The sequence below is a fragment of the Prunus persica genome, chromosome G3 (assembly GCF_000346465.2).
Source record: "Prunus persica cultivar Lovell chromosome G3, Prunus_persica_NCBIv2, whole genome shotgun sequence".
In the NCBI taxonomy this organism is placed as follows: Eukaryota; Viridiplantae; Streptophyta; class Magnoliopsida; order Rosales; family Rosaceae; genus Prunus; species Prunus persica.
In genome coordinates, this window is record NC_034011.1 from 25,464,529 (window position 1) to 25,477,210 (window position 12,682).

At 40.3% G+C, this 12,682-nt stretch overlaps 3 protein-coding genes across 4 annotated transcripts; all 3 read right to left on the reverse strand.

Moving 5' to 3' along the window:
- Positions 80-3,761, reverse strand: LOC18784327 (mannose-1-phosphate guanyltransferase alpha). Its single transcript, XM_007215399.2, has 14 exons — positions 3,510-3,761; positions 3,314-3,411; positions 3,037-3,216; positions 2,882-2,942; positions 2,718-2,764; positions 2,488-2,580; positions 2,268-2,358; positions 1,994-2,042; positions 1,496-1,612; positions 1,250-1,397; positions 1,008-1,100; positions 844-912; positions 532-574; positions 80-421 (listed from the first exon to the last, which is right to left on the reverse strand). Exons 1-14 carry the CDS (start codon positions 3,556-3,558, stop codon positions 321-323), a joined length of 1,239 nt encoding a protein of 412 aa, XP_007215461.1. The 5' UTR covers positions 3,559-3,761; the 3' UTR covers positions 80-320.
- LOC18782155 (betaine aldehyde dehydrogenase 1, chloroplastic) lies at positions 4,263-7,686 on the reverse strand. Of its 2 annotated transcripts, XM_007216772.2 has the most exons (15): positions 7,380-7,683; positions 7,135-7,277; positions 6,958-7,038; positions 6,715-6,863; positions 6,490-6,582; positions 6,277-6,400; positions 6,084-6,149; positions 5,913-5,979; positions 5,699-5,775; positions 5,480-5,593; positions 5,260-5,337; positions 5,011-5,162; positions 4,855-4,915; positions 4,651-4,757; positions 4,263-4,553 (listed from the first exon to the last, which is right to left on the reverse strand). In XM_007216772.2, exons 1-15 carry the CDS (start codon positions 7,486-7,488, stop codon positions 4,463-4,465), a joined length of 1,512 nt encoding a protein of 503 aa, XP_007216834.1. In that variant the 5' UTR covers positions 7,489-7,683; the 3' UTR covers positions 4,263-4,462. The 2 variants fall into 2 exon arrangements, with proteins under 2 accessions (XP_007216834.1, XP_020415265.1); XM_020559676.1 differs by having other exon boundaries at positions 6,958-7,277; positions 7,380-7,686.
- Positions 7,856-11,578, reverse strand: LOC109947935 (zinc transporter 5). The gene has a single exon (XM_020559675.1). The coding sequence runs from the start codon at positions 11,191-11,193 to the stop codon at positions 8,362-8,364; it is 2,832 nt and encodes a 943-aa protein (XP_020415264.1). The 5' UTR covers positions 11,194-11,578; the 3' UTR covers positions 7,856-8,361.

Sequence of the window (12,682 nt, forward strand, 5' to 3'; positions counted from 1 at the left end):
AACTAAAATTTTGTTTTCTAATGTTTGCCTAGATATTATTAATGTTTATCACTGAATTCGAATACAAATGGCAAGAAAATATTCAGAAACATTTCCTTCAACAAAATAGTAACTTTTAGCTATCTGATACAAATGCATGTGCACACGGAACCAGAACAAAAATTTTCTTTTGTGTTGCTGTCTGAATAAAAATGTTGCCTAGCTGATATTGTAGCTCAATCATACAATATGGTTAACCAAAATAATTTAAGCAAAAAACTCTGGCCTGCACACGAGCAGCAAACAAAACCAGGAAGCTTTTGCAATCTCTCTCTTCAGTATTACAAAATGATTTCCTCTTGTACGCTAACATTAAGAATCTTATTTGGGAGAACAATGCTGTTAATCACCACAACTTCGTCTTCAACAGTCACCTCTTCTCCTGCCAAAAGAATAACAGAGAGCTCAAATTGGTCAATTGCTTTAAAATTTCTTTGCGCATTGACAGCGTCAAATCATAGAAGAAAGACATGAGAAACCAAGCATGCATACCAAGGATTGTGATTCCAAGTTTTGCATTGTAGTCTCCGTCAGCCTAAACCAATCAAATAAATTTTAGTTAGCTACAGGTCCAGAGAAACTTTTGAATCAGTCTTCTGATCATGTTGGAAATAAAACTTTATTTCCAGGTCAAGAATGGAGTTCTGTTTACTGTCATTTCTCTTTGATTTTTAATGTTTCACTTCAAAATAGTTTTTGTATTTTGAGAATTTTCCTTATCCCTAGCTGAGATTGATCTCTCTCAAATTGATGTCATCTAACAGACTTTATTATGACATGATGCAACTACATCATTAGACATGCCTGGACACGCGACCATTTGCCAATAGACGACTTCCATCCAACAATAGCATGTATAACAACTGCATTTTCCTGTCATGAAAAAGAACATTTAAGTTTGGATAAATTCAATAAACACTCCCATGACATTGTAGTTCTAGTTTATCCATGGATACCAACTTCAATACCTTGATTTCCACGTCATCCAAGACAATGCAACTTATAAGCCTTACCCCTGCACCTACGCGAACATTTGCTGAAAGAGAGACGTTGGGACCAATCTGTGCACAAAAGTAACTCACACTTTAGAAGAGATTATGCTGCATCCACTATATTCACCGTCCTACTTCAATATTCATCTACAATATATACACGCAACCGCAAACAAGGACAGAACAAATGGTAAAAGATGATATGGAAGTGGAACTACCTTAGCAGTTGGATGCACTTTTGCTGAAGGATGAACATAAACATTACCAACAACTGTGGCATTCTTTGTACCATCTCCACTAGCTAAAAGATGTGCAGAGTTAATTCGGAATTGAGAAAGATACAAACCCGAACACTTCAAAGACATTCTGTAATGTTACACAAAGATTAGTATAAGGCAAATGATAGTAAGAGAGGTTAAGGAAAAAGGAAAATTAAATGACGCTATTAGGAAAAATTACTCTACCCTGGCGTCTTTATCTGTTCCCAGAAATCCATGGTCTCATATGTATAGAGTTGCTTCTTTCCAGCAAGTGGTGACAAAATATCTTGATCCAATCTGACAAAATCTGTAGGAAGAGTCCTATTGAAAAGAGTGTCAATCAACATGAAAACTGACACCAACAGAGGCTTAAAATGATGTAATAATACATAGAATTTTGAGCAATAACAACTCTATTTCTAAACACACGTAATATTGCCTTCATGCCCCAATAGATGAAATTCCAGGGGATTGCAAACAAAAGTTCCTTCTTCTAGTATTAACACAAAAAATATCATAACTTATAAACAGGTAATCGCAACAGAATCGATCTGGAAAGCATGTTGCAATTTATATGCACCAAAAAACATGCTGCAACTCCTGACACAATTAGTAATAATTTTTTGTGCAAAATGGAAATTTAAAGGAGAAATAGCTATCAGTTTATTATTCAAAGTACACAACCGGGAGAAAGAGGCCAACCTTGTTGCAGACTGGAGGGCTTCAAAGCTGGAGATACGACGTAAATTAGCTGCAATTAACAAAATACAAGTCACACTCCCAGAAATTGGAGAAATTTTCTTGCATATTGAAGAATGAATTAAATAATCAGATATGGAGGAAAGTCAATCAACACGGCGTGCACCATTTCCAATTCATTAGATAATATGGATATTACATATCATGCAGATGATCCAAGGTGCAAACGAACATACAACGAATAATGCCATAAAAAAAGAAAGAAAAAAAGAGCAACCTCTGCCCTCTCGGTGAGTGGAGACATCTTGAATGGCAGTAAAAATGTCTGGGGTAAATACATAAACACCACAGTTTATCAAATCACTCACCTGCATTTTGGAAAACAGATAACCTTTACAAAATGTGGCTGGGAACAAGAAAATACAAATGAACAATTGAGTTCACCAACCACCAATTATATGAACAATATCTGGAAATTAACTACACCATGTACGTACAAAAGTCTCTGGTTTCTCGGTGTAATGCAAAAGTTCTTTGGTGGTTGGATCAGCAACCAACTCCCCAAACTGGTTGGCAGATTCAGCAGAAACCTACAGATAAACCCAAAAAAAGGAAAATGGAAAAAAAAACAACGGATAATGAAAAACGAAGAGGAAAGAGCTTCAGAAATATGGACCAGAGTTGCAACATTTATTCAACCATTCAAGCAGTTTGTCAACACACAAACCTTGATTACTAACATTGTACCCATCCCACCATATCCTTTATGAGCCTCTGCAAGAATAAAGAAAAACAGAAAGCAATAGAAGCAATTACTTTTCGCAAGTCTTATCCATAATTTAAACCAATAAAATCCTAGTTAACATACAGAATAAGGAATACAAAGCTCACCAAGCATGTCTGGTAGTGGAAAACTGCAGCAAACATCACAATTCAGCAAAAAGATATACGACTGCCCAACAAATACAAACACAACATTATATTAAGTAAAATCTTCTTAATACATAAAAGTGGAAACGAAGAAGAGTTAAGCAGAGAATTCGAACCGGGCTGTCTTCCATGATAATATCTCTGTAGTAATAAAGGCCACCGGCAGAGCCATGCGGCTTGTCCTCTCTCAAGTACCTCACTGGTACTTTGAGCTCATTGGAGATGGAAGACACATACAGTGCGAATTCCCGCTCTTCATAGAATCCAACTAAAAAGATTTGAGCCAAATTCGGTATCTGTAAAATAACAGAGCATTCAGAATTTTCTGTTAAATTTGAAATCCATAATCTTTGATGGGATTTTGGTTGAAGATTAAGAAAGCCAAAAGCCAACCCTTTTACAAGCTGAAATGGGATGGTGCACCATAGCTTGCCCAGCCAATGGGAACAGCGGTTTCGGAGTGTTGAATGAAAGAGGCCGAAATCTAGTGCCTGCCCAGATGAATAAACAGAACAAAAATCAGCAAAATTGAAGACTTAATTTATTTCATTAAAAATAAAAAAAGAAGAATGAATTACATGAACAATACCTTTGGTTGGCCCGCCCACCATGATTACAGCGACTACCTTCTCCTCCATGGCGGAAAAAGAAACGGAAACCCTAGATCTTGAGCTGGTGAGGAGATCTCAGCTGCTCAAAATGTTCATAGGCTAAACTGATGTCCAGACAAGTTGAAAGCTTGAAGCTTTGAAGGAAGAGTTCGTTACTGACTCACTGTCCAAACTCGTACGTTTTAAAAGCACTTCACGACTTTTTGCTTCTGTGGTGAGACTTACAAACTAATCAATAATTTTACCGAAGCGGATCCCAAAGGAGAATATTATTTGTAAGTTGTAACCAAACTCCTACACGACGTCGTCAGGCGCAAGGTACGTTTATAAGCACGTGACGTAGGCATTTAAGAGTTTAGCTTTTTATACATATTTTCATTTTAACATGACATTTGCTATAAAAATTCTTAGAGAGTTTAATTTTGAGAGAAAAATTTATAATTAACCATTTTTCATTTTCTAATTGGTTCTTAGTGTGCTATAATTTTCTAAGAATCATTTAAAAAACGACAAGTAGTTAGTTAAGGATTTTTCTCTTCTAATAGGTATTTGTATAAAATGTAATGTTAGAATGTGCCAATTTGTGTAAAGCCCTTAAGAGTTTGATTTAGAAATAAGAGGCCCATTTTATAGTGTAAAAAGTTTCTCCTTAAAACACATAAAAATTAGAGTTCATTCACTTCAGTTTTTGTTTTCTATTTATACAAGCAATATTAAGAGAGGAAAGAATCGAACTTAAGACCTCGGATGCAGAATAAATACTTATCATCACTTGAGCTACAATCCATTTACCATTTCAAGTTTACAACATCAAGTGCATCCAATATAGTAGTTATAATATACATTTTGTTTTCTTACATTTATTACATTTATATTTTATTTTTCCTTCTTCACTGCGTTCGCTTTTTTTCTTCTTCTAATTTTCCCTTCTTCACTGTTTTCGGGGAGCAGAATACCACCCCAATGGCTTTTCAGAAGTGTAGTGGGTGACCTGCTTTATGCTCAAGTAGTTTTCCAGGCCCCTGCAAGTGCGGCACACCATCAATTATTAGACAAAAAGTTATATACAACCATCCAAGTAAGGAAAGCCCTTGCTTGGAAACTCTGAATGTGCCTCACCATTCTCCAAGTTCACGCCCAATTCCACTGCGCTTGTTGCCTCCCCAGGGGGCTTCATTGAAGCAGGGCTGTGAGCAGTTTATCCACACAATCCCTGACTGCACAGCCTGCAAAACATAAACCAAAAACAAATGTTTCTCTGGAAACATGCAAGATATATGTAAGTAGACCTCAGCTTGAGATTGCTACGTATGATCATCTTACCTTGGTGAAGCGTTCACACCTTTCCAAATCCTTTGAAATCACAGCAGCCCCCAAGCCATAGCTATGAGGCAGAGACAGAGATCAAATATTGGTTGCTTGTCAAATAGGGAAAAACAAGTTTGCAGACAAGTGCTGGAGCAAAAACATTTTACTCACTCAGTGTCGTTTGCTAGTTCGATGGCTTCATTCTCCGTAGTGAATGTTTTGACACATAAAACCGGTCCGAAAATCTCCTCCCTCCAAATTGACATTGAGGTGCTAACATCTGTTATGATTGTTGGTTCAATGAAAAACCCTTTCTTAAGATGCTGCCATTCATCCACACAACGTGGTTTAGAAGACTACAAGAGAAGATGCTGGCATGATATTTATTTTTGAGAAAGTGAGAATCAGACAGGTTTTTACTTGAGGACGGGCACCTCCATATAGAATGGTTGCACCTTCGCTCTTGGCTGTTGAAATGAAACTCATGATCTTCTCATACTAAAGAAAACAGAACAATTGTTATTCAGTAGGGCTCAAATTTGACATCTCTGCTAAAATAAAACGTCGTCCTTCACTACACTCTTTGTTGCATGCAAAGGAAAAATGGAGTGACAGAGCTAAAATCAGCCAATATTAATACCTGTCCTTCACTTATAATGGCACCAAGCCTGCAACCTTCTTCCATGGGATCAGAGATTTTGATGTTCTTACTCCAGTCAACAAGTTTTTCCAAGAATTCAGCCGCAATGCTTTCCTGACATAATTGGGGCGTGTTATGAGAATTGTTGATACTTAACTAGAAAGAATATAGGGTTTAGGGTTTAGGGAGACAACAAAATGGTCTGCTTCTCATGCTTACATGAACAAGAAGACGAGATGTTGCACTACAGATTTGACCATTTGTAAAAAAGCAGCCAAAGATAGTCCATTCTGCAGCTGTTCCATTATTCAGTTATATCACGCTTAGGCTCTCAAAGATGATACATGTTCTACCAGTAACCAAAATATAATGTGATGAAGCTGCCAGCATCTTATTAGAAAGTAAATTTTTTTTCCCTCCCCTAAACACTTACCAGTATCAAGGTCTGCATCCTCAAACACAAGAATTGGACTCTTTCCACCAAGTTCCAATGATACAGGCTGCAAGAAGCAATATACTAGATCAGAAGAGAAGGGAAAGAGAATTGATGTTTGTGATTTTGGAGATTGCAATACTTGCATATGCAAAAAGTGTAGGACAAGACCTTGATCAATTGAGCTGCAGCTGTCATGACCTTAATTCCTGTTGCTGTGCTTCCAGTAAATGCTATCTGATTAATACGAAAAGTTACTTAATTTCACCAGATCAAGATACAAATGGAAAGAAACTGCATGAGTGACTTATGCAGGGTTTTTTCAAAGTTTTGAACAATTTGAAAAGGGAATTAAAAGCCAGACCTTGTCAACATGACGATGAGTTGACATAGGGGCACCAGCTGCTGAGCCTAACCCAGTCACAACATTAAGGACGCCAGAAGGAAGATCCACCTGTCTGCAAATCTCTGCCAACTCCAAACAAGTCCTGCAAATAATATTAGGATGACAAACCCAGAGTCTAGTTAAGGAAACATAATGAGAAGAGCAATCGAAAAATAGGTGTGAAACTCTCACACAGATGCCAATTCGGATGGCTTGAGTATAGCAGTACATCCGGCGGCCAGAGCAGGAGCGACCTTCCAGGTAGCCATCAAAAGAGGGTAGTTCCTTCAGCACACAGATGAAATTAATTGACTATATTTTTTCCATTTATAAAAAAGTACAATATTCAGAATAAGAAGGTAAAACAAAGAGGAAAGCAAATATATGAACAAAGGAAATGGAATAAGTAAAAGATACCAAGGAGTAATAAGGGCAACAACTCCAATGGGTTCCTTAAGGACATGGGTCTTGAATGACTGCTGCTGTATAGACACAGTAATTTTTTGCTTCAAATCCAGTGCTTCTGCAAGCTCTGCATAATACTTGAAGCAAGAAGCACAACTTTCCTGAATTGGACATAATTAAGCCCACTAACTTAGAAAAAATTTGATAAATTAAGCATACTCTAATGTACAACAAAGACTGTACTAGTGTATATACCATATCAGATATTGCTTCATCTAGTGGCTTGCCAGTGTCGATTGTTTCAAGTTTGGCCAGTAGAGACTTTCTCTCCAAAATCTGCATGGAAATAGGAAGAAGAAGAAGGTCAAGAAAAAAAAAAATTGCGGAGCTGCTCTGTATCTTAACAATTATGATCATGAGATTAATATATACCATGTCAGAAATGGCACGAAGAAACTTCGCACGATAAGCACCAGAAGCAGAGGACCAATCCTTCCCTTCATTTCTGAAGAACGCCGTGCGAGCAGCATCCACTGCCATATCCACATCTTCAGCAGTAGCAGCTGCCATGTCCCCTGAAAAAATAAAAATAAAGAGCAAATAGCTGCTGAAATTAAACTTGGTCCATGATTTCTGTACACGTATATAATTCGAAGTTGAAATGAAAGACTACATACCTACAATCTCTTCAGTGGCGGGGTTGATGATTGGGATCCGTTTCTCCAGAAGTGGTTCTCTCCATTCGCCCGCGATGAAGAGCTGACGAGAAGGAACAGGGACGGCCATGATCAGCAATGTTTAAGTCAACTGTCACACAGACACTCACTGAGTCGACACAGAAGTGTCAAGTATGGACTTATGCATGCATTGTTTTTTCAATGGACTTTAAACTTTTCTCTAGCATCCTCTCCTACGGGTCTTTGTCATAATTTTTGTACTTTCATTTCTTTTCTTAGTTGTTATCGTTTTCCTCGTTTTCGGTTGCGCCTTGCCATCCCAACATTAAACGATTATTTGCTTTTCTGTCCTGTTCGCTAACAAGACGACTGCTTGCAGATTTAATAATGGTCTTTGTGGGTGGAATTGCGTGCCCACGAGGTGCAGGAAACTAAATAAATTTACTGGTTTTGTATGGAGAAATTACAGACATGACTGATCGAAATTACATCCATTCAATGAATTTCCACGTCCTGGTAGATTATTATGCCAGCTGGTGATACATCTTTAAATCGTGCTTTTAACCAACGAAAAAGAAAATCCAAATGATTCATGGATATGAACCACAAACTACATATATTGCCTGCCAAAAAAAGTTACACATCCAATCCCTTTGCATGTTTCTTTACATGCCCACACAAACACAATTACACGAACCACAAACACGAACTATCAATGCGATGCATGCTGATCTCCAAGCAGAGAAGATTGGTATCATAATCCTGTTAACCTTTGGTAACATCTCTGAGCTTCAAGATGTACATGAAGAGTTCCAGAACGATGACAAAAGAAGCGCTGCAGGACCCATTTGTAATCCCCGACAGGCTCACTGAAGGAGTTTATCAGCCAATATTCAGAAAATCACTTTGAGTCCACAACAAATGGCCTACTCTCTCACAGTTAGTTCTGTCAAGGTGAAGAAAAACGTCAAAAGTTATAAAGCTATTGTCCAACACATTCCAACTGCAATGTTAAATCCTTGATTCCAGCTTCGTACAGTACATGTGACACCTGTGCCTTTGCAAGAGCCTTGTCAATGTCTGTTGAAACATGAAGATGGAGAGTCCCCACTACTTCTGAGTTGGTGAAGCTCCATATATGCAAGTTTCGAATGCCAGAAATCCCCCGTATCTTCCTAACATCAATAAGAGCTTTTCTCATATCCTGCTCATGTGCTCTGGGAACTCTTTGGAGCAAGATTTCTGCTGAGTTTCTCAGCAATGGGATAACTGAAGATATAATCAAGACAGAAATAAATATCGAGCAGGCAGGATCAGCAACAAGCCATCCCTTGTACTTAATCAAGAGAGTTGATATAACCACTCCGACACTTCCCAAGGTGTCAGCCAAAACATGCAAAAATATTCCTTCCATGTTGTGGTCAATGTGGTGGTGCTGATGCCTAGCTGTTTTTTCTCCATCAGTTGACAGTTTTTTCAGCTGAAAACCTGCCCCTCGAATGTGAGATTCCGCCACTTCTTTGCCTTCAGAAGAATGAGTATGCTGCTGGGCATGGTCATGGTGTTCGTGCTGGCAGGAGTGGTCATGGTGTTCGTGCTGGCGGGGGTGATCGTGCTGATCCTGCTGGTGACTGTGGCCATGGTGGTCGTGCTGGTGACTGTGGCCAATGTGGTCGTGCTGGTGACTGTGGCCAATGTGGTCGTGCTGGTGACTGTGGCCATGGTGGTTGTGCTGGTGACTGTGGCCATGGTGGTCGTGCTGGTGACTGTGGCCATGGTGGTTGTGCTGGTGACTGTGGCCATGGTGGTCGTGCTGGTGACTGTGTCCATGGTGGTCGTGCTGGTGACTGTGGCCATCGTGATCATGGCACTCACTGCTCAAGAAATTGTGGTCTTTAGAACCGATATAACTGCCATGTTGGTGTTCATGATGGTCATCATGGCCGGAACATGAATTTTCATGGCATTCAATGGAAATAGGTATAGACTCCTCATGCTTCCCATGACCTCCATGATCATGTCCAACAGATTGATGCGAATGCTGGTGATGGTGGGAGTGGGAACATGATCCAGATCCACCATGAGCATGATGATGCTCCTCGTGAAAGAAGACTAAGCCAACCACATTGACAAGAAGCCCTCCAATTGAAACAACTAATAAACTGCTAGTTGATATCTCCTGAGGGTCCAAAATCCTCTCAAACGACTCCAACACTATTAATGCTCCAACCAACACCAGGAAAACAGCATTAGTATATCCTGAAAGAACCTCAAATCTCCCACGACCATAATTAAACTGATGATTCGCAGGCAAACGTGAAATATACGAAGCATATAGCCCAATTGCCAAGGCAGCACAATCAAACAACATGTGACAGGCATCTGATATCAGCCCTAGACTATTACTCATGAACCCAGCAGCAAATTCCACAAACATGTATGCAGTATTGATCAGAAGGAAAAGTGCAATCTTGCGAGACTTCCTCTCACTCAAAATGTGTCTAATAGGCTTCATAATGGCAGTAGTAAATGATTCAGAAGAGTCCATCCCCAGTTCAAGATAATTTGAGTAATAAGGATCCAATTCCCTAACAGCAACATATAGTAACAAACCACAGAGCAATAGTCCCCAAAGTGATAGTTCAGGAAAATAAAACAACTCCAAAACAAGAGTGCATAAAAATGTAACCAAATACTCTTTCCGGAAGTCCTTAGAACTCAATGACTTGTCATCACCATAACTTTCACTCAGAAGCACCCCAAAAACAACAGTGTTTGCCAGAGGCCAAGCCAAATTTCCAAAGGAAACTCCATCTCCCTCAGCTTCAAACATGAAAACACTAACAACAGCAGGAACGAAAAGCACTACAGTTGTAAAGAACAACGAAATTAAACGAACCCTCTTCCGACCTAATTGCCTAATTGTCCCCCAATTCATCGAAACACGCTCGTAACACCCCAAAAACCCAGATAGAAATGGAAGCAACATTGGCCAAATTCTAACACAATCCACTCTTGGAAACACCGAAAGTCCCAAACTTTCAACCGACTTAGCAGAAAATGGGAAGCATTCAATCCGATCCCAACTCAAAGATAACAAAAGCAACCCAGAAAACAGAGCGAGGAACCCACGAACCTTGGAGGACCGATTCCGATCGCCACCGAGATTCGAGTCCCGGCCCTCGGCCAGGAACCGTGCGGCAACGTTTCCGGACAATTCAGCGAGGATCATGGCGGCGGCGCCGCAATATCGAAGCGCCTGAAAACGAAGCAGGAAGACGATGGCGAGAAGAATCGATTTGGCGACCAAGACTCTGTGCTGGGATTGCGTGATCAGGGTGAAAGAGAAGATGGGTTGGTTTTGCTTTTGGTGAAACGGGTCTTTGGAAGAGGAGGAGGAGGAGGAGGAGGTGAAGAGGGAGCAAGAGAGGGTTAGCAGGAAAGAGAGGAGAGAGACAAGGAAAGAGAAGGGGAAGAGAGAGAAAGAAGGGGAGGAGCGAAGAAACGGAAGGAGGGAATAGAGGGAGCGAAGAGAGAGAAGGAGGAAGAAGAGAAATGAAAGAGAGGACTTGCTGTTGTTGTTGGGATTGAATGGTTTGGGGTTGAGAGAAGAGAGGCGATGTTTGGTCGGAGTTGCGATTGGGGTTGAAGACGATGAGAAAGGGTAAACAGGGTATTGTCTAGACGTGGTGGGTGTGGTGGGGAAAGCGGTGGGTGTAGCGGCGAAGGTGGTGGGTGTGGTGGGGCGTTGAGGGAGTGAGAGGCGGTGAGGCCTGTGCTGGTGATGGTGGTGGTTGTGGTCGTGATCGGCCATGTTTGCTGGTTGCTGGTTGGAGATGGTTTGGTTGGGGCCTCTGGAGGTTTGAGTTTAAGGACGTTGAGACTTTTCCAAAGGTCAGTGACGGTCGGATGGATCCGAATGGAGTCTCTCAGACCCAGCAAAGGGTCCGAGGAAGGAGAGACTTTTCTCGGCGGGGTCTATGGAGTGACGAGTCCGTTGAACCCAACTTGCATTTCATCTATGGTTATGGATGCTGATGACCGTTGGATTGAATTTTTTTCCAATTATTTCCCATTTGATGGTCCATTGCTTCTGGAGAGTCTATATGCTACAGTTTGCCTTCTGGTTGGGGCATTTGATTTTACCGGACAACCGGGGATGACACAATAACGGCTCATTTGGGATTGATTCCTCCAATAACGGCTCGTTTGGGATTGTTTCTCCAGGAATCACTTTTGTTCATTAGCATTTTTAGCAAGAATATTTCATTATTGTTATAAAACTAGAATAATCAGTTGATGAGAAGTACCACTGTAATATTGGGAGCGAGATTATATTTCTCTTTGTAGTGTTTACACTGACAGAATTTCTCCTCAGATAGACTCCACTCTTTCTCTTTCTCTCTCTTCCGTTCTTTCTTTCCTCACTCTTTCTTCTCTTCTCTTTGGTGTGTATTACAAGTGAATGAGCAAGCCTATTTATAGGCAAAGTAAAAGGCTTCTAATGGAGACATAATGATTTCTCCCCAACATTATAATTTCATCTTTTGACTAATCATCCCACTTCTAACACCATCATTTCTTCTTTTGACTACCATACTTAATACAATCATTTTTCTTCCATCATTTCTCTTTATGTGGGCTTCACCAATATTATTTACAACACTCTCCCTTGAAGACCACATGTCCCTAGATTGGTTGCCTCATTAAAACCTTGCTTGGAAAAACCCAGTGGGAAAAAACCTAAGCGAAGGAAAAAGAGTACAACTTTATTTGGGACATAAGGGTAATGCGCTCATGTTGCCTCGTTAAAACCTTGCTAGGAAAAACCCGGTGGGAAAAAAACCCTAGTCGAAGGAAAAAGAGTACAACGCGCATATGTCCTGTGTTAGAGGACTCTTGAATGCTCCCCCTGATTTTGCATGCTCCAACTTGATTTCTTGCAGAGTTGTCGTAATCCGATGCCATGCACTAACTTTTGGAATGTACATTTCGGCAATGATTTAGTGAAGAGATCTGCCAGGTTATCGCTTGAGCGGATTTGTCTGACTTTGATTTCTTGACTCTTCTGGAGCTCGTGTGTATAGAAAAACTTTGGTGATATGTGCTTAGTCCTGTCACCCTTGATATACCCTCCTGTGATCTGAGCAATACAAGCTGCATTGTCCTCATTCAGGATTGTTGGAGTGTCTGTTGCTGAGGGTAGGGCACACGTGCTTCGGATGTGATGGATCACCGACCTTAACCAAACGCATTCACGACTGGCTTCATGGAGGACAAGTATTTCTGAGTGATTGGAAGAT

Excerpts from the sequence above, each read along its gene's own strand:
- LOC18784327 (XM_007215399.2), bottom strand. The coding sequence starts at position 3,558 with ATGGAGGAGAAGGTAGTCGCTGTAATCATGGTGGGCGGGCCAACCAAA. Across the intron at positions 2,359-2,487 it reads CCGAGAAACCAGAGACTTTT|GTGAGTGATTTGATAAACTG; the intron begins GTACGTACATGG and ends TCCAAAATGCAG. Across the intron at positions 1,101-1,249 it reads AAGTGCATCCAACTGCTAAG|ATTGGTCCCAACGTCTCTCT; the intron begins GTAGTTCCACTT and ends TTTTGTGCACAG.
- LOC109947935 (XM_020559675.1), bottom strand. The coding sequence starts at position 11,193 with ATGGCCGATCACGACCACAACCACCACCATCACCAGCACAGGCCTCAC.
- LOC18782155 (XM_020559676.1), bottom strand. The coding sequence starts at position 7,488 with ATGGCCGTCCCTGTTCCTTCTCGTCAGCTCTTCATCGCGGGCGAATGG. Across the intron at positions 7,278-7,379 it reads CGCCACTGAAGAGATTGTAG|GGGACATGGCAGCTGCTACT; the intron begins GTATGTAGTCTT and ends TTATTTTTTCAG. Across the intron at positions 6,583-6,714 it reads GTTGCCCTTATTACTCCTTG|GAACTACCCTCTTTTGATGG; the intron begins GTATCTTTTACT and ends TGTGTGCTGAAG.